At 39.6% G+C, this 20,415-nt stretch overlaps 1 protein-coding gene and 1 long non-coding RNA gene across 6 annotated transcripts in view; one reads left to right on the top strand and one right to left on the bottom strand.

Moving 5' to 3' along the window:
• Window positions 1–1,227: 1,227 nt before the first annotated feature.
• Window positions 1,228–10,237, top strand: LOC138412326 (uncharacterized). Its single transcript, XR_011244767.1, has 3 exons — window positions 1,228–1,454; window positions 5,307–5,367; window positions 5,926–10,237. It is a non-coding gene; the product is annotated as an uncharacterized lncRNA (long non-coding RNA).
• A 665-nt stretch (window positions 10,238–10,902) lies between these two features.
• The window catches only part of nkx2.2a (NK2 homeobox 2a), a 31,023-nt gene continuing 21,510 nt past the window's right edge, over window positions 10,903–20,415 (bottom strand). For 3 of the 5 annotated variants that reach the window (XM_069535983.1, XM_069535980.1, XM_069535981.1), the window contains exon 3: window positions 12,227–20,159. In XM_069535983.1, coding sequence (XP_069392084.1) covers window positions 19,579–20,159 — 581 coding nt within the window. In that variant the 3' untranslated portion in view covers window positions 12,227–19,578. Of the gene's footprint in view, window positions 11,513–12,226; window positions 20,160–20,415 lie in introns of those variants that run through there. The other 2 variants (XM_069535982.1, XM_020084657.2) reach the window with 2 other exon arrangements.

Genomic DNA, 20,415 nt, shown 5'->3' with positions numbered 1-20,415 from the left:
ATTTATGTCGTTATGTATCAAATAACGGAATTAATAATGATAAAAATAAAAATAAAAATGTCATACTTTTTCTTTCTTGCATTTCTGAGAATGTATACTCAACGTGCTCACTTTTCTTTGTGTCATTAGACTTAATGCAATTTGGAGACAATATTGCGTGTCCCAAAGCCCCTCCAAGTCTGGCCAACATGCATTAATGACACTTTGCAGTCTTGACCTGTCATTGTAATCTCTGTGCAAACTGACTGGCGCCAGGGGAAGAGTCAGAGGAAGAGAGACACAACAGAGGGGGGTCACAGGAGAAAAGAGGTGCTACAAATTGCAATAATGACGACCAGTTAATATAGCTTTCCCATTATAGGCTAACGTGCGTCATGCACGGATCTATCGAATCCATATAGTTTATAACAAGAAAAATAAAGCTGTTATGCTGCTCATGAATCGTGATGATGGCGATGATGCTTGTTTGGATGTTTTTTTATCATCGCCATCATCAGGATCTTTTGCAGCAGACAACAGCAGCAGCAGCAGCAGCTCATTTTTACCCCCCAGTCAGTGCCACCATCTTCCTTCACTGTGGAGGAAGAAGGCACTCCTCTGCATGCGTAAAGCCACTAATGTAATTTAGCGTGGCGTGGCACCAAGTAGCTGCCTACCCTAATTGAACAAATGAAGATTGTGACATGGTCAGCCATCAATTACGGCGAACACACCGAGAACACCAATCTCCAGTGAAGTCGATAGCCTGATTCAAAATCATTGTTCGTATGCATATTTCAGGAGATGAACTTCTTCTCATTTTCCCCACTTCTCCTCCCTCCTTCCTCCCTCAGATGCCTGGACTCCGCAGCACATTTAAATGTGAAGTGGTCGAACCTTATTGTTGTTGTGCCAAACAAAAAGGTACGTGCGTAAAGTTGGATGGGGTTATGTGAAAGACATTAAAAAAAAACACGAATCCCCCAAAACAAAAAGAGGCTAACAGATGTAAACCAAATGTGAAAATATATTTCTGTCAAAGAATAGATAAATTAAGTCATGAAATACAATGTCTTAAAAAAAAGAGTAATATTTCCTACCTGGAAATTCAATTCTTCCGTGCGCCCCTTCCACTCTCTTGCCAGCGGCAGCATGGTGCCTTTTCAGGGCGCAAAGAAAGGTAGGCCTCGGCCCCAGACCTCTAACATTATGTAAATGAGGCGAAGCTCTCAACCTTGTGGATTACTGAGTCAGAGAGCAGGACCCTGGTCCACAGACCCTCCACATTAGGATCCCATAAAAATCTGGAGCTGGCCGGCTGCATGCGGCGCTTTCTGAGAGATAATATTGTCCACAGTGAGATATAGTTGAGTATGTAAGTTAACTTTTACATGCAGTGAATTTGACGCGGCCATGGCAGCTGAAGCGGGATAAACGGACGCGCCAAGGAGCTCATGAAGAAGGCCCCTGCCAAGGTTAGTTAATAAACCTCAGACCTTTACAGAGAAATCTTATTCAAATAAGAAATAGTTTGCACATGTTTCTGTTGATAATAATCGAGCTGAGCAGTTAGGGGTGTATTTGCTGGATAAAAAGCGTATGCGTAATTTAGCCTTTACGCTCTCTCGTGCCGCCCCAGGGAAAGAGTGGGGACTTGGTGGAAGCTTTGCGAAGAAACGTGCATTTTATTTACCAAAACGATGCAAAGATACGACACTAATTTGCGCTGTAACTGTTTTTAAAATTCTGCTCTTTGACTTTGTACAGATCAACTACTGCTATTGTCAAACTTTCTCCATAACTGACCATGGAGAACATTTCACAAGCTTTCAAAGTGCACTTAATTACCAACATACACACTGAAATCTAAATTTAAAAGATGTAAAACAAAGGTTCCATTATCAGATAAGATGCAGTTTTTAAATCATATGGAGATTTGTCTCGATTCTGTTTCTACTTTTCCTACACAGTGTCCATACGCTGTCATCGGACTATTTATGTGTTATTAACCCGCTCATAATAACAGTCCATTCTGCTAGTTTATATCACACAGACAACCTTTCCCGATATCATCACCCCCCTCAGCTCAGCACAACACAACAGATGGAGCAAAGCGCCTGGTTACTGGAGTGCTTTTCTCCATCTCGTCGTTACTATAGTTCAATACCCTGAGAGATGTGAGGAGATGGCTGAAGGGCCGGGGTCCTGACCTGCCACCCCAACCACACACCGGCCGAGTACAAAGTGCAAAAACATGGGGGATTATTTCGTCTCGCAATCCACAAACCGCAAACTTAACTTTTTATCTAATTGTCTCTGTGACGCGAGTAAAATTTACACAAACATCAAACATGTGTAAAAGGTTCTTTTAATTTTCTCTTCACAGTTGGGATGATTTTTCAACAAGTGAGAAAAAAAGACCAGAAAATATGTAGCCATTGACATTAAAGATTAAATGATGAATGACAGTGTGTTGCTATCACAAAACGTATACCTGTAATGAATGATTTGTGCTTTAGTTTGGCGTGCGTAAATTACGCACGGTCATGATCATCTCTTTTCTTTGTCTCGGGCCTCTCACTGCGATTTTTCTGAAATGTTCTGGGAGTATTTGTTATCAGAATAATTTATAGAAAATGATGCGCCTTGGGTATGACCATGTTTCTTTGGAAAGAAGCAGAAACGTATACAGTATATGTTGGTTAATATCTCTCCGAAAACGGATTAAGCAAGAAACTGCCTCCTTAAGGAGCATGATTTTAATCTCTAAATATCAGGAAAAACATAATAATATTCAATAAGAAAAGAAGCTAAATCCAGGTGAAGCTCTCCAGTTCTTAAATTATAAATAGTTGGGCTGGCAACAGAAAAACGCAAATATTTGTTTTTATAAACCAAAAGCTAAATGGACGATTTATTACTGTTAGTAAGTAAAAATGAAGCCAACATGTCTGATTCTTTACGTCTTTTCATCCAAACTATTGAAATATTTATTGTGCGTTATTACGCACGAAATACATCATGTCCATTTAGTTTTCCGTGGAGCTGAAGCCTCATTCTGAACCTTCCACATTGATACTGAAATCAACATCACAAATTGATCGTTTCACTTCCTCCAAAACTTACAATTCACACCACATCTGTGCAGTGGCCGGCTCTCTGGATTGACTCGGTCTGGAAACATTTTGTGGAGGAAATTCCACACCTGCAGTCAGTGTAGTGCCATTTAGATCAAATACTTTCTCTCCTCTTAAATCGCCGAGCAATGTGAGAGTAAAAAGCGGGCAGGTGCATATCTTTCAGCTGCACTACTTGAAACGGTGCGGTTCCTCGGCTAAGTAGGTTAAAGGTCCTCCCAAGTGGAGAAAGTATGTGACAGCCCTCTTGAAGACCGTATTCTTCTGCAGGAGTTTGCATTCATTCACAATTAATGTCGCTTGATGGACGAAATGATGCTAATAGGGCGCCAAAAACAGAACATGGGCTTGCAGATCATAATCTGACAGCTAACAGAGATCAGGAGATTCCAAATATTCAGTAATACGATTACAGTGTGGAAGTTACTCTTAAAGTTTCACAGTAAATGTGCAGCACTTCATTTGGTTTATTATACAGTTAAGGTTGCAAACACTGGGAACTGATGTAGGAGTAAGGAGCTGTGTCTGCAGCAAATCTGTTCCCACTGGAAACAGTGTGAGTGTAAAACACACAGTCTATTAAATAACTGGAAGAAGCCAAAGGCTCCGTGTTAAACTGCCCATGTCACCTGAAAGAAACAATGTTCAGGCCATGAAACACCACAGAAAGATATCTGGGCTAAAACTAAAAACTGAAGGATGATCCAAAACCATTCACGACAACAGGAAAACCAGCTGCATGGTATATTTTATATAACTTAGATAACTTAACTTGAAAATGTGACTCTCCATCAAGTAGCCAAACTATTGAGTCAACTCCAAACAACCCAAAAACTTTCATGTTGAGTGTTTGATGAGTCAATTATGAATGTTTTTATCTGTTCAACAGTGAGAGGAAGCTGGTGTCATTTCTTTGTGTTTCACAAATCAATACACCAATCTGATCAGCTGTCTCTCAACCTGCGCATACCTCTGTGTTTTTTTCTTTTGTGAAATAACTTATGTTACAAGGAGCAGGCATTAAGATTATGAAATTTCACAGTGCTGAACATGAGTCAGATTTTTAATTAGAAGCTGATTATTCACCCCAGACATAAAACTCTGATATAACCCTTAATCCTCTTTTTTTAATCCTTTACTTTAACTGGAGAAAGTTAAACTCAAAGAGTCTTTAATAAACATTTAAAGGTCAGATTTACTATTTGTGTGATGAGTCTTTCAAGTCATCTTATAATTAAGCATCAAATGAATAAGTAATAAATTAGCACATATACACACACACAAATTAATCACTTCTATATTTCTGTAGCCCGTCACCTTGAAGTGATTTAGAGGATAGAAACATCCATCATTCTGGGTCTGGTGTCCTGACTTGAGGTTACACAGGGCTTTGTGAGTGTCCTCTGCACTGTTTTGAGTGGCAACATTTTAGCATAGCTGCTCTCTTTTGTCACAACAATTCAAAAAAACCTACAGCGGCAGATCAGTGCACGGCAGAACAAAGCAGATATAGTGTACTTGGAACAGGGCGCTTGGATCCAAGGGTACCTGGTTCGTCCACTTCTCTGCTGCATTAATTTCGGCCGCAGTGGGGGCAGGTAAACAAAGCTGTTGTAGGGACGGTGGCTGTTGTGACTCAACCAGGGCTTCGCTCTGGCCTCATCGCCCAGTTACTCATGTGGCAAAATGTCTCTTCCAGCTGGCCCCTGTGCCCACAGGGGCCCCTGGGAGCCATAAGATGAAGTCTAACCTGCTCTATTTTTATTTACATCGATGTTTCGCAACAAAAACTGTTCTTGTGTTGCATTGATAGGTGTTTGTATCTCCTCATCTGATTTTAACACTTGATCTTACTTAAATTATTAATGTCATTATTTATGATATATTGTAAGGTGTCCGTGTGTGTCTGGAAATAAAATGTATTGTTATTATTATTACATTTTACACTCTCTACAGAAAACATACAAATGTTCAAGCAGTGACCGACGTCTGGGGAATTATGTAGAGTAAGCTAATGTGTTTGGTTGTTGCCGAAATGCCAAAACTTTCTTTCTAGTTGTTTTTGTAAATTCTTTACTGAACTGTCATCACACAGTTTTTCTGTGTGTGTGTAAGTATATAGATGCTTTAAATGAGAAACGTTTGTATAAAATATGATTATAAATTGTAAACACTTTTGTCCTTTTTCAGCCGGATACAAAGCAAACGACCTTTTTTTTTTTTCTTCAACCTCGGTTCCATTATTTTGTAGGTAAGTTCACAGTCGGACACTTTTCTAGCTGGAGGTTTCAGTGGCAAAAGAAATGATAATAATAATAATATAATACATGGTTTTACATCTGAGATGCATGCAAATAGCTGCAATCTGCATCAAGTATGTCCTGACGTCCGTTTACGTTGGAATTCATTTATTTTGGCTTGTTTTCATGTGAACAGTCAAGAGATGCATCTTCTAATGAAAAGTTCCACCCAGAGTGCTGCATGTGGAGACAGAAACTTTTTCAAATGGCTCCACAACTCAACAATGGAAATGTGCACTGAGGCTGCATATCAATGCCGCGTCTACACGTGTGTTTGTGCCCCACTTTGGGAGGCTTTTACCCAGTAGGCCACCTGACAGCCTACTATTATTTAGACCAATCCACATAAACACTATCACAAATCTACTTCAACTTCTGAATGTATTGATCCTGACAGATGTGAGCGCGCACCACATGCTACAATTTTAGACTATGAAGTCAAAGCCTATTTTTTACTGCACAGTGGGAAGAGATTCATTCATTTTCATTTCTGCTCTTTTTCTTTGCAGAAAGTAAATGCTGCTTAAATCAACCGATCCATGTGGAAGAGGAGAGAATCCCCTGAGAGGAAAGTATCACCCACTACATTTTTATAAAATAGAACAACATGAGAAAATAAACATTTATCAGACTTTTCTTTTGTTGTGAGTTAGTTCACATAATTATACAATTATTATAATTGTCTGCATGTTATCACAGTTGTACTGTTTGTGATAGAATTGTAGTAATGTGTTTTTGAGACAAATTTAAAATAGCGCTTTTAACAAATATTTTGTTTATTCAGTATAGTTTAATGAAAGGTTATTTGTGTGCTTAATTCATTGTGATACTTGCTTTCTAATTTCTAATGGATTGTATCTTGTATAGTATGAATTCATATTTGTCTCCATCAAAAAACTGAAATAATAATAATAATATGAATTATAGTGTTACGATTATATATCATTTTTTTTCTTTTTTCTTCTTTTTTTAAAAACTTTTATACTAACCTTTAAGACAGTACACCACACACACATTTTACCCTATTATTATTTTTTATTTGTTTTCCTTTTCATGGTCATTAATCATTTTACTTCATGTTCATAAGACAAACATTTTTGTTAATGAAATATTCAATATGAAACTCTTTCTTTAGCAACAGGAAGTAATGAGTTCATTAACAGCATGTAGTTATTCCCAAGGGCACATGAAAACAATGTGCACCCCCCAATACATATTGAGAGAGTACTATACCTTATAATATTTTAGTCAGTTATTTATATCACAGATAGTTCCACTACAAGTATGAAACCAAGTTTTCACAGCTGAAGCAGCAATAGTGTGTAAAATGTTCAAGTTAAAATCGAACATCAAATTTAAAAGCTGATACATTTTATTGGGTGTTTTGATTTTACTGTACATCTTTCTCTAAAAATAATAACATCCATAAACATGATATTTGTTATTATTCACATCATTTATAAGAAATGCTGCTGCTACTTCTTCTCTTTAGTGGTCGCCTGAGGAACTACAGGAGGAATAAAAAGTCACTCATGTCCTTTTAGAACTGGAGCAACAACACACACTATGGACAGTTTCCTTTTCCTGGATCATTTCTCTGTGTGTTGATGCACATGAAGATGAACATGGACATTAGAGTGACACACATGACAAAAATCACTGTCCTGAGAGTTTGTTTTTTTTAAAACTGGTCTCAGTTTGAATTTGAGTTGTTGATGTAGTGAGTGACAACAATGAATCAAGGAAAAAGACTTAAACTGAACTGTATTCAAATTATTGAGGCTTATATAACATTATAACCCATAAATAAGGATGAGCTAAGATTATAAACTGTCATCAGTTACTTAGGTTAGTGTATCACTGTTTTTAACTGTCATTTTTCATACGTTATATGTAGAATGCCAATTTATTTATTGCATCTATGTTCCACAACATATTTCAGTGCAAAGAAGAGGATGGCGTTTTGACTGTTTCTTAATATCAACAAGGTGTTCCGGAACATTTGGGTCTGACATTTTATTCTTCATACTTTTCAATCATCATTTTTGGCTCAGGGAGTTTGTCCCAGTGAGTCAAAACACATGATATCTGTGGTGTTATGTATCAAATTAAATCCTGATTTGAAAGAACGCAGAAGGATGGTATAATATTTTTTAAATTATTTTGGAAATGACAAAACATTCAATTCAGTTAGAATCTCTTAAAAAAGCTTGTGTTTGTGTTGCAGTTAGAGCCGAATAAATAATCTAAGTTATTTATTTTACTCCACATCCTGTTTCCACCACCTTCACCACCTTTCATCATGATCAGCATGTACAAGTTTTTAGTTTACAAATTTATTGTGTCTAAATTTGATAATAAAATATAAAAATCACTGTACAGTCTGAACTGTACTATCTTACAAGCATGAATTATGATGTTGCATGTGTATAAGCATAGACATTCTAACATACAATCAATTATTGAAACCACTGTCAAGGTTAAACCCTGAACAAAGTTATTTTAAACATTTGCTCTCAGATTTTTTACCATCGGCTATATGATGGATTTGAATAAAAAATTATTTATTATTTACTTAATGGTATTTTGTACTGGTACAAATACTACGTATCCCATAAGTCCACTTATCTTGAGCCAAGAATCGTTGGAATTGGAGGTGAGTGAATTGTAAATAAAACAGGTGATGCTGCATAAACAGTGTCCTGACACATTTATCCTGTTGCAAACAAACAATACACACAGACCGACATGTTTCATTATTCACCTACAGTGTTTGAATCTCTGTGTGTGTGTGTCTGCTGCTGTACTGTAATAACAAGTCTACCTGAGGCCAATGGCTCTTTTGTTTGTTGGTTTTGTCTCGTCCTGTGCCTGTGGTTCTCTCCTCTCTGGAAAGATGTCAGCTCTGTGTGCCTGGCCATCCCTGAGGACGCTTGATGTCATCTCGTCAACCTGATCATTACACTACCTGCTCTCCTCCACAATGCTGCCCTCTCGCTGCTCCGCCACTTGAAATGCTTGGCTGGCCTCTTCTCTGAAACCATCATGAAATTGTGTGCTAAAACGCTGCAGACTGTTCCCGTCTCTCTCCCTCTCTCTCTCTCTCTCATACCTCCAGCCAGGCGTGCAGGGGCCAGGAAAAGATTCCTCCACTCAGATAACTGCGGCTCAGTCAACAGGCAAAGAAAAAAAGAAGACACACAAAACATCCTTCTGCTTTCTGCCACTGTTCACCCCTCACAGCTTCTGTTTGATTTACTGATCTTTGCAGTGCTTCATCCGCTGCTGCATTATCCACATACCCAGCTGTTTAAAAAACATTAAAGTGGTAGATCTTTCCCAAACAACAATAATAATTAATCCTGCATCTTAATGGAAATCAAATTAATTAATTTAATATTCATGCATCATAACTGAGTGTAAGTGATGACATAGTCATATTTTGAATTAAATAATGTCTACAATGGTTTGTCTAAACAAGCATAACAGGCCTTCTTCATGGAGGACACAGACGTGTAACTGTGGCAAATAGTATTACGTCTGCAGTGCATGCTGGGTCATGGTCATGACCTTCTTTGATGTTATTCGTAACAGTTGTGATTTCCAACTATAACAATTTCTAAGTCTGCAGCAAGATGCACATCATGTGGAGTGTAGAGGTCACTGCTCAAACAACACCACTGATAATGGGACTTTGTCTTCTTACGTTAAACCACTCACAGTTGTGCTTTTCACTTCCATCGCATGCTTCAAAACAAAACTCCTAAAATAATAATAAAACGTAACAATAACATTGAATGAAATATTTTCACCTCTGCACGTATGTACTTTGTGTATTAAAAATTGTTCCACCGATGTGGATACCTACTATTATTCTTAATTTCCTAGTAATCAGTTTACACCAAACACACACAGGTCTCTCTGTTTTCCACCTGGTGTGTAACTCCCACACACTGTATATAGATTATTTATGTCAGGTTAAAGTCAGATGTTTGCTGATTCAAAGTATTAAACTTGAGCATCAGTTATTTTTTACACATGTGCACCTGAAGTAATTCAGTTGAATGACTGAATGAGGTGTTGTGATGACCCTGTGTGGAAGACATCGGACTCATCACTCACTGGGGAGAAGCCACACACTATAATAATACCACAAAGCAAAAATATGTCAAATAACAAATACAGTATGTACAAATGTAGGACATGCTACAAATATACGCAAATTTACTGTCTGATTATTTTAATATCACAAGTGTGATATTAAGTAAGTACGTCAAACTGAGGGAAGGTCACTTTATGAGTTTGATCTGTTCTTAATGGCAAAAGTGCTTTTGCATCTATATACTGCTGGTGAGTATTATAAACTATAATAATATTTTATGTGTACTATAGGTCACACTGTAATATACTATGTAAGTGCAACTATGCAAAAAGCTGCCACATAAATACAATGGAATGAAGTGTGCAGTAGTTTCCCTCTCACAAAAGTTGCACAAATCTACCAATTATATGTCAATATAATATAAATGATGTTTATGTTATTCCATCAAGTAATGTTACGTCTCGTCATTATGTTTTCTTTTCCTGATGATAGTATCACGAGGTGCAGTTTGTAATTCATTTACTTTTTTGTAACTCTTCGAAAAAATACAATTATATAAAATGACGTTTTTCCATTTTATTTAGTATATATTAAAATAACACACTTTGAGTACTGTAAGTACTGTACAGATAAGTTACAACTACATATAATACAAAAAGTGTGGCAAACAGAAACCCATGATAAAAATAGAATATAACATATCATGTATTCATGTTTGTATTTGTGGGTGTGAACATCGAGCTCAAGTAATAAATGATGTACATGTGAATGAGTATATAAATGTAACAGGGGAGGATCTGACAGCTCACACTGAACTCTCCCACTTTATCCGTCATGGGATTTTATCTGGGGCCTCAGGGAAGAGCGAACGGACAAGAGGATCTGAGGGGCCTGGAGGTTGAGTGGGGGCCTGATGATGTCACGGACATGAAATATCTCAGGCTGTGAATTAGAGTTCCGGCCTCTGTGGAGCTTTGCTGCTGCATTCTGCCCCCGACGCCCACATAAAATCATCAAGACAAGCACATGTCATTGTATTTCCCTTCCAGACATAAATGTATATGCATTTTATTACAATGGTGAAAAAAAAAGATAAATACTTTTGCACACTGTGGGATTTTGTGCCTTGCTCAGGAGTACTTTGGCAGTAATAAGCTTGTATGTCTAATCGTTCTTATACTTTTTGGGTTGTAGTGCCTCTTTGTTTTGGTCTGATCAGACAGCAATGATTTAATAATGCTGAATGATACTGCTACAATTCTATTAAAGCATCAGTGACTTAATTTAGCTTCCTTCAGCATAACATGCTACACACGCTCCTGAAGGACAGTGGGCTGATGGGAGGTTGTTTGTGCTCCGATGCTGAAAACATGGACAACAGAAGACATCTGCGGCTATAAGTGATAAATAAGTTGAAGGTTATTGCTTCAGTCTCATGTTTCACAAGGAAACAGACGACTGAATGTGACACATGATACAATGAAGTCCGATGGAGCATTGATCCGAGCATTGATCCAGTCAAGTTTCTATTCAGCAGAGTCCACAAAAAAGGTTTTTTTCTTGAGTTTATTTTACATCCAGTGCACTGACACATTATAAATCCATGACAGGGTACACGTGCACAAACATATGACAAGCAGGAGTTGCAACACATATTTTAAATCCGTTTTAAGCAGGAAGTTAATCAGGCGTCTTGAACTGGCACAACACACCGGGGCCATATTGTTGCCTTTGATGATGATGCAGACGTGCTGATTGAAGCGTGTCTGAAACAGACGCCGGCCGGCCGCTGCGTCAGCCTCAGAGCCCCAGGATCCATTTGCAGTGCTGGCATCTCAAGCACCTCATGTTCCTCCTCTGAAGAAGGTGAGACAATCCACTAAGTGAAAGGCATAAACACTCAACTCTGGGAACCCGACTGTCGCCGCTGTCCCCCGTCCAGCCCACCTGACCGCAGCAGTGCATTGTGGGTTTTACACATGACAACTCAAGTCCTGAGGTGGAACATTGAGAGAGAGAAGACAAAGGGAAATGAGACCATGTGACAACTTGCACATCATAACACAGAAGCACAACTTTTAATAGGAGATGTAAGCAGCAGAGGCTAAGACGGCTAAATATTAATCACCATGCACCGAGGAAACACATTTACCTGCAACAGATGGAAAACATTCAGAAGTCCATCAATTTAAATGAACTACATCTACTCCGCTGTAAACCACCACTTCTTTAAATTAAATACAGAAACATTGTGTTGAGGCAAAACACGTGTCCCACATTAATCATCTCAACATGAAATGACATTAACATCTCTGGTATGTTTAAATTGATGAGGGGGAAAACACATGTTTGTGTATCAGTAAGTTTAGTTTGATTTAATTAAACTGTACAGTCATGTTGGGACTTTATTTGTTTTTCCCATTGTCGATTCTAAATTAAATCTAAAATGGCACAAATCTCACATTGGACAGAAACAATTGAATTAAAATGTTAAATATACAAGTAGCTCTCAATAAACATTTGGTCACTGTTGTCCGTCATTGTCATTACAAACAGTTTTCTCAACCATATATATTATAGATTAAAAACCAAGTGAGAAAGTCTGACTTTGGTTTGATTCCCATGCTCGTTGCAAACACACTCAGACAATGATCCAGTGGGTTTGCTCGCCACCAAGAAATCATGAGAAATACAAAGACCAATCTCCATCTTTTCAACTTTGACATTTATTTTTGTGATATTTTTTCTCATTTTCTCACGATAGTGTTTACTATCTATGTCAACAAAACCCACAGCCGAGGACAGACACAAAAAACAATTTTACTATTCTACTTTTACACTGACATAAAAGCACGAGACTCCCTTTAGTGTAACCAAACTCTTCTGAAGAAACATTTGTACCACTACTGCTTGTGTGAGGCGTTCAACTAACTTTTCTCTTTGCTTCATTTGAGATCAAGCTGCGTAAATAACTTCTCAAAATGTAAAAGAGGAAGCTGAGACTCTCAGGCGACCTCTCGGGTCATGGCACACAAATCATTAGCGGCCACTGTATCTTCCCCCTGTATCCTCACGTCTGTCATATTAGAGCAGCCTGAAAAGTTTTGGATGAATGGTTCTATATATTTCTGCTGCAGCAATGCACCGAGGTCACATAAGAGAGCAAGAAGACGCTGTATCAAAAGGTTTTGCTTTTTTAAACTGTTTATTTGTCACCAACTCTGTGAGGAATATAAAGTTCAACCACCGTCAGAATATAAATATGATATATTTAACTTGTGAGTCATCAAGTCCACTATGTTTTTGTTTCCTGTGCTACAAAAATGCTATGAGGGTAAAATTCCACATAAGTGATTTAAAATCATTTATTGTGACCTCTATACACATATGAAGCTCATTTCTTCGAATGAATGACCAGAAGAAAAAGTCAGTAAGATTTCCTTTTGTAATCCTTTATTTGCTTCGACATGTTTACATATGTACATTTTTACATGGGACTATTTGACAGATGGTGTAAAAACACCTGGCTGAAAAAAAGCTTTCTCTGTCTGAGCTGACGACCATCACCCTGCCCGTCTCCATGTGTCTCTGCAGACTCTGCTGTTCTCCTAATCTCAACATTAACCCAAGTCAGGAACCTTGACGCTCACTTCTTTCTCCACAAACATGACTCCTGACTGGCTGCTGGTCTCATTCAGCACTTCAAACTCAGGCCTGCACCTCCACTACCACAATTTAAGAAGTGCATCATCAGCGTCTCCCATGGCAAAACATGTCTGCGTCTTTTGTCTCGTCTGAGAAAGGAAGGATGAAACGTTAATTTAATCCAGCGTGAAGCACTTATGAGATCCAGCTCACTGCCTCTGTTGAATATCACTGTTAGCTAGATAAGGATTCAGAAACATGCCTCTTCTGCCTCCGTTTACCTCAGATTCACACTGATACGGAACAAAAGAGGAGCCAAAAATGTCCCACATCTACTTACACTCCCAACAATGTGAAGTTTGTGAAAATGACCTTACATGGAGACAAGGACACTTAAGCAAATGGGTTCTACGTTTCCTCTCAGCCATGTTTTCAAGCGTGTGAAAGAACAACATTGAGCGCCCGCTGGTAAGGAAAGGGAGCTAAAAGCAAGAGTCATGCACCTCACAGTAAGTAGCTGGAGTAAAACAAATCAAACAATGTTGTCGGGTGTGTCTATCTGCTGGATACATGTGAGTGTTTCAAACGATACCTTTCGCATGGATGTAAAATATGAAATATGAAGTGTTTAATACTGTGTGGCATCATTCTTCCTCGAGGTCATAAAGCTGTATCACAAATTCTTCTCCATTTACATTCACAAACTAAACAGTGTCATCTTATTCAACAGAACATTTTCCAAATGACCATTCAACTCATTTCAAATGACACTGCCGAATGAATAGCAAGACATTTTTTTTACAGGACATGAATTGTAAGCAGGAATGAGCATTTATTTCATAAGTTAAACATATGAAATAAGCCATGAACGAATACATATGGAAAATGAGCTGAAATGTTTTTTTATGAATTTATTTCCTTTTTAGACATGAAATTAAAAAAACTTTCATTCCATCCTCCCTAGATTTTCTGTGAATATCAATTATTTTAGTTAAATAGAACTGAAGGACAAGTGTAAAGAGAATAGGGCTGGGCAATAAAACATATCAATGATAATCGTACTATAATTTTCATCAATATTAATATTACAAAGCTTTAGTATATGTATTTATATAATGCTTATGCATTGCAAAAGCAGTGAGGAGGTTTAACAAAATGTTTTGCAGTTTATCAAGTGTTTGTCCTTCTCTGCTCTCTCAGGAAAAAAAAATCTTTAAACTTAAAATAAATAAAGAATAATGTGATATTTATCATGATGATTATTAATATCATCTGATAGGTTTTATCTTCATATCTCTTTTGGCCATATCGCCCAGCCCTATGAGACAATCCCATTTTCTAATTCTATGGATGACGACATCATGACCGGATCTGGAGATGCTCAGCGATGCTGCAGGGAGGAATCTTTGAATTTCTTTCTTTTTTACTTCGGCAGCTCCATAGAAAAGTGTCGTCAGGCCGCAGCTCTTCTGTTTCTTCTTGTTTAACCCACAGACACAAAGATGAGTTTGTGTGTTTGTGTCAATCATCAGCTCTCAGCTCACCGGGGTCTTCTCTTTATGCAGATGGGAGAGGCTGATCTGAACCACACTGCCACCGAGGACACTCACAACACACACAGACACACACACACACACACACACACACACACACACACACACACACAGACACACACAGACAGACACAGTGCTGATCTCCCCAGCATTTAGTAAGCATGTGGGTCATAGATTAATTTGTGATAATGTCCATCTTTATCTTCCCTTTTTAAAAGCAAACACCTGATTTGAAACATAACAACTTCTGAATATTATTTTCCTGTTTGTTCTTCCTCTGGATGTTTTCCTCACTAAGTGGCCACGGCTCTTACAGATCAACACTTCCTTTCCTCTTCCACTCCCCCCCATCCATTGCTTTCTATCATGTTCAGCATCCCTCCAGCCCCCTGCTGCTGCTGCTGCATCTTTCTGACCCAATGAGGCCCCCTACGGGTGCAAGCTCACTGATGCTGCACTGAGCAGGTGCATAGAGAGATGGAAGCCTTTCTTTTTTTTTTTACGTCATTTGACCCATTTTTCTGCATACTTCCTTCTCTGCATGAGGAGATGATGGTGCTCGAGGCACTGTAAAATAAAGCTAAGCACAGGGACGTGATGGGCATTTAAATTTAAACGTCAGACACAGAATCTGATTGTTGTTTTTTTGCGATTTAAAGGAAAACCAGATGTGCAGTGTGAGTTTGGTCACCGGATCCTCCAGGTGGACATGGCGTTGTCATGTTTTCTGTCATGTTTGCAGGAGAAATGCCAGTGATGCAAGTGTCATATATTTTCATAGGACATTTAACTCACACAGCCCTCTTTGTTGTGAAGGACACGGTGACTGAGTTAAGGCTTTTCCTCTCTTCAGCTCTATTGTTCACTTTCACTGAGGTGAATTAATCTGCACCATATTTATCCGCCTATCCTATTGCGCCACACAGTGGTATCACCCAGCCCCTCTCTCTCTCTCTCTCTGTCTCCAACTTTGAAACGGAGACAGTGTTGGCTTTTAATTGGCTGTGGACTGTTGGTTTCTCAAGAGCATCGATGGTGATTATGCTCTCAAGATCCATAACAGTGTCATAAAGACAAGTCAAGTTTGTAGGGACGCCTGTTCATTAAGGAGGAAACAGCAGCGTTAACTTCAGCTGCAGTGGGAGAATCACATGGAGCTTAGCTGTTTGTGCGCAGGGAGGGAAACGCTGCATGACGCCCAACTGCAGGCCTCTGCTTCCATCTAGCGGCAGCTCGTCGCCACTATCTTCTCCTTTGCCTCTCCAACCTCACCCTCCCTCTCTCCATCACTCCCTCTCCATTTAATATCGGCACCGTGGCGAATCTAATCTGGATCTCCTTTAAGGCAATAAAACCCAGATAGCTTCCTTTAAAATGAAAAGCGCCGCCTATTATAGCTTTGAAATCCTCGTTTATTTGGCGATGTGCGCGATAGAGAGAAAAAAATGATTCATGTCGAGGTTCAAATGGGCAGGATGACGAAGATCCATGGTGTCCCAAGTGCACATTTCCTCGAGTATTGTATTCCAAGGTATATAATATCGTTATCCACGCGGGTTGAACTACACTGCACGCCAAGATGCTCGCTTTAATGTCGCGCCGCTTTATCCCTCCGAGCAGCTAAAAAGCAATTTCCGATAAATCTGACCCTGTTGCTGAGCTGGTGGAGAGGTAGTGTAATTTTCTGGTACGTTAATGACAATACAAGGGTTGCAAAAGAGAGGACTCTCGTGCGTAAAAGTTTACCCACAGAGGCTTTCACACAGGGAATTGTTTCATCTTGGCCTCAGTTTATGTGTATTTAGGAACATGTAAACAAATATAAATGACATATTAAAATTAGACGTTTCCAAACCGTGCGTATATGCGATTGCTTCGAATCTTTCCAACGACGAATTATCTTTACGCACAGCTCGACTTAACACCTGTCGGTGTCCTTAGTTTGCATCCAACATCTCCTCCAGATTCACAATAAAATCAAAACAGCTTCCACATTTACCTCTTGAATTAATCACTGGCAGCTAATATTTGCACAATTGCACAAGTGCTATACCAGTATGAACAGCGCCTTAACTGACGGCACTGTGTTGGCGTATTAATCCAGGAAAGTGCTGGTGAAATCCATTTTTTTAGTTGGAGTTGTGTTTTTTTACACCTCACGCGAAAGTCCTTACTCTTATGATGTTATATAATTTTTTCCCATCCGTCTATGTTAGAAAAAACAGGCTATAGGCCTGCACTTTCCGTGGGAGTCAACGCAAACAAGGAAGTACTCTGTCTGGAATTAAAAATAGTTTTTTGCGCTGTGACGAGCCACTTTTTTGGGGGGGCAGACAATAATCAGCCTTTCACTTTGGAGCATAGTGGGATGGAGGGTGAAGAGAAATGAGAGGGCTGTTGTTGGCATAGCTCTATCAAGGAAGAAGGACTCCCTGTTATCTGTGAATGGGGCTTCTTTTTCTGACCAGAATAGATATAGCACGAATTTTTAATTCGTTTTTCTTTCAGAGACAACAATGCTTTATTTGAGGGGCCTGATACAAATTGGGGCTTGTGAGAGATCCCTTTTCTCCTTGTCCGAGCCCAGCTGCCCATATGGGATACAACGTGTGCAGCAAAGATCACAATGGCACCGAGTGACAGGCAGGACAAAAAGCCCAAGGATACATCTCCCTGACTCTGAACAGCACCAAGAAACTCTGTCAGTCTCTCTATCCACACTGTTTGCATCCTCAATCCTGCAGCTCGTTAACATGCACGCCTCTGACATCCTGCAACACCAGGCCCTGGGCTTTTATCTCTGTGCTGTGTCGTGTATTATGCAATGATGGAGTCACAGAGCTACCCCCACGAGAGAGGCAAAATCTACAGGGCAAAGATCCTGGCCACACTTAAAATCTGCATTCTCCTTTTACGCACGAGTTTTAAAAAATATTATTGTCCTCAGGTTGGTTCAGTTTAACTGACTGTTTTAAAAGAAGCAAGCGAGAGTTCACTAAAATCCAATCACAGTGAGGCAGCTCTTTATCACTGCCAAGGATCAGTTCATGTTTCCGTAGTGCGCACTGCGGATCATATCACATTTCGACCCCACATCCACTTTCCCATCATTTCAGAGGTATAGGAGCGAGTATTAAAGCAGTGCTAGTTGCTTCTGTTTTCTTATTTATTTATCCACAAATAGATAAAATGAACGAAATCTATGAGCAAGTTGCTAAATTCATTTGACCTACAAGCTCCGACCAGCGGCGCAACACAAAACCGGTCTGTCAGGGACAAATTGAGTCTGTGTCGCCTCACAAAAGCAGTAGCCCCCTGAGACCCAATTCGGTAAATAATTAGCAAATCTGCCCAATTTAGCTGTTTGTTCAGTGATGATAGGGGCGACTCTGACATCTGTTGTGAGATTTTCTTCCGTCCCGGGACAAACAGAATGCATGGATTTCTCTACTGCGGTTATCATATTTACCCAAGATATTGACTGGAGTCTGATAATCCGCAGTGCGCTCTGCAGCGGATCACTGGGGAGCCATTTACGCTTGTTTTGGTTCCACCTTTAAAGACCGTGGTGTCTAATAGAGTAAAGTGTATTTTGAAGTTGCTGCTAATACCTTATGTGGTGATGTAAAAAAAAACTATTAGGCGGTTGATGCCCGTCCGTGCGCCTTTTTAGTTGAAGGTTGTTCGTGGTTAAACAAAGAAGCCTGGTGCGTCATTGATTATTCCAGCTGTATTTGCAGTTTAGCGCTGAACGAGATAACAAAACATTTATTGCAATTGAACATTTTTCTTCCCCCATTCTTCTTCCTCCATAACCGTCCACTTTGCACCCGAGGCCGGGAGTGGGTGGTGGTGCAGTGAAAAGGAGAGCTTTTGACTCAAAAGCTTCTTATGTGGAGAAGCCCTCTTATATTAAGTAAGTGGATTTTAGTCTCATTTCACGAGTGACTTTGGGCTCTTTATTAGTGAGGTGTTCGGATTCAGAAAAAAGGAAAACTATATTCCCTGGATTAATTTGTTTAAAAAAGGAGAAAAGACTGAAGTGCGCTGGAGATTTATTCCCATAATCGAACTCCATTCTGTGCCACAATATAGCGTTTAGCTCTTCGCCTTTCATTGTGGAATAGGACACTTGTATATAAACCAAACCCTCTTTCAGAAACACAGCATTTTATTTAAAAAAAATCCTCATAAAAATTTGGATCTTTAGCCATCACTGCGAGGCTACACTGGTATTTACATTTGTGATTTAGCCAAAAAAATCACTCCCTCATTTTTCTTTTTTTTTTTAAATTTGGAAATATAATATATATTTATAGGTCGATATTTCAGCTCAACGCTCCCGAAAAGTTCTCTAGGTTTGCAAACATGTGCCACAGGATATTTACAGGAAATAAAAACCAAAAAGGAAAAATAGCTGAAAAGTTGCCAGTGTTTATTCATGGCCATAAATATTTTTTCGGTCCATAAAAGAAGCAAGAAATTAAAAATTTCTATAATTATAAAGTGGTTCGCACGTGCTGATAATAACACGAAGGGACAAAATAAAAATAAAAAAGAGAGGAAACATCTCTACAACCAACACACAACATACTTTTACAAATAAAAAAAAATTCACAAGAAGAGCATTGACATTCTTAATAAAATCTATAAGGGAGAGGTTTGGACCCAGTTCTCTTAACGAAAACACGTAAACACGGCGCACACATGAGCCCCGAATAAAAATGGTAGTATATATATGAGTCAAGCTGCAAAAATGAAAAGTCTTTTTGTTTTTTTTGTGTTTCTTTTTTTCTTTCTTTCTCTTTGCTTTGTGGTGAAACTCCCTATCGTGCCTCCGAGCCAAGTCTCTATAATTTCTCTCACCAAGTCCACTGTTGCGTTTGCACCAAATGGTGTGCTGTGGGGAACTGTGGCGTGGCCGCGGCGCTGTACTGCGCGTTATACTGCATGTGTTGGAGTGACTGGGCACTGTAAGCCGAGAAGGGGATCCCGGCCTGAAAAGTGGCCGCCAAGTCCTGAGCTTTAAGAGTGTGACAAGGCTTTCCATCCCTGACTAAGACGGGCACGGCCACCCGCCTGGGAGAAGGGAGATGGGTCACTTCCATACCTTTCTCGGCCCGGGCTCTCTTCATCTTATACCGGTGGTTCTGGAACCAGATCTTCACTTGGGTCGGGGTGAGGCGGATCAGGCTGGCCAGGTGCTCCCTCTCTGGGGCGGACAGGTACCGCTGCTGCCTGAAGCGGCGCTCCAGCTCGTAGGTCTGCGCCTTGGAGAACAACACCCGCCTTTTCCGCTTCTTGCCGGAGTCGCTGCCGCCGCTGCTGGAGGTCTCCTTGTCGTTGTCCGGCGATTCGTCGTCCGCGGACGGCTCCGGGGACTTGGCCGAGTCCTGCGAGCTGGCGGAGAGACCGTGCACTGCGGCAAGAAACGGGAGAAACACTGTCAAAATGTTATGTTGTGAAGTTCTCAGTGGGCATTTTATTTTCCATCACAAGCACAGGCCATAAAAAGTTTCCATGCATTTGGAAATGAATTGTGCTGGTGCGTAATAGAGAATAAAAACAAAACCTGTTAATGATCGAGGATTACGCACAGATTTACAAGACACACAACATTTTTACAACAGGACTGCATTATAACACAGCCGGGCCGTTTGGCTGATTTTATCACTTTGGTGCAATTTAAACGTGGGAAG

The sequence above is a fragment of the Paralichthys olivaceus genome, chromosome 12 (genome assembly GCF_024713975.1).
Source record: "Paralichthys olivaceus isolate ysfri-2021 chromosome 12, ASM2471397v2, whole genome shotgun sequence".
Lineage (NCBI taxonomy): Eukaryota > Metazoa > Chordata > Actinopteri > Pleuronectiformes > Paralichthyidae > Paralichthys > Paralichthys olivaceus.
This window is presented reverse-complemented; position numbering and strand designations above follow the sequence as displayed.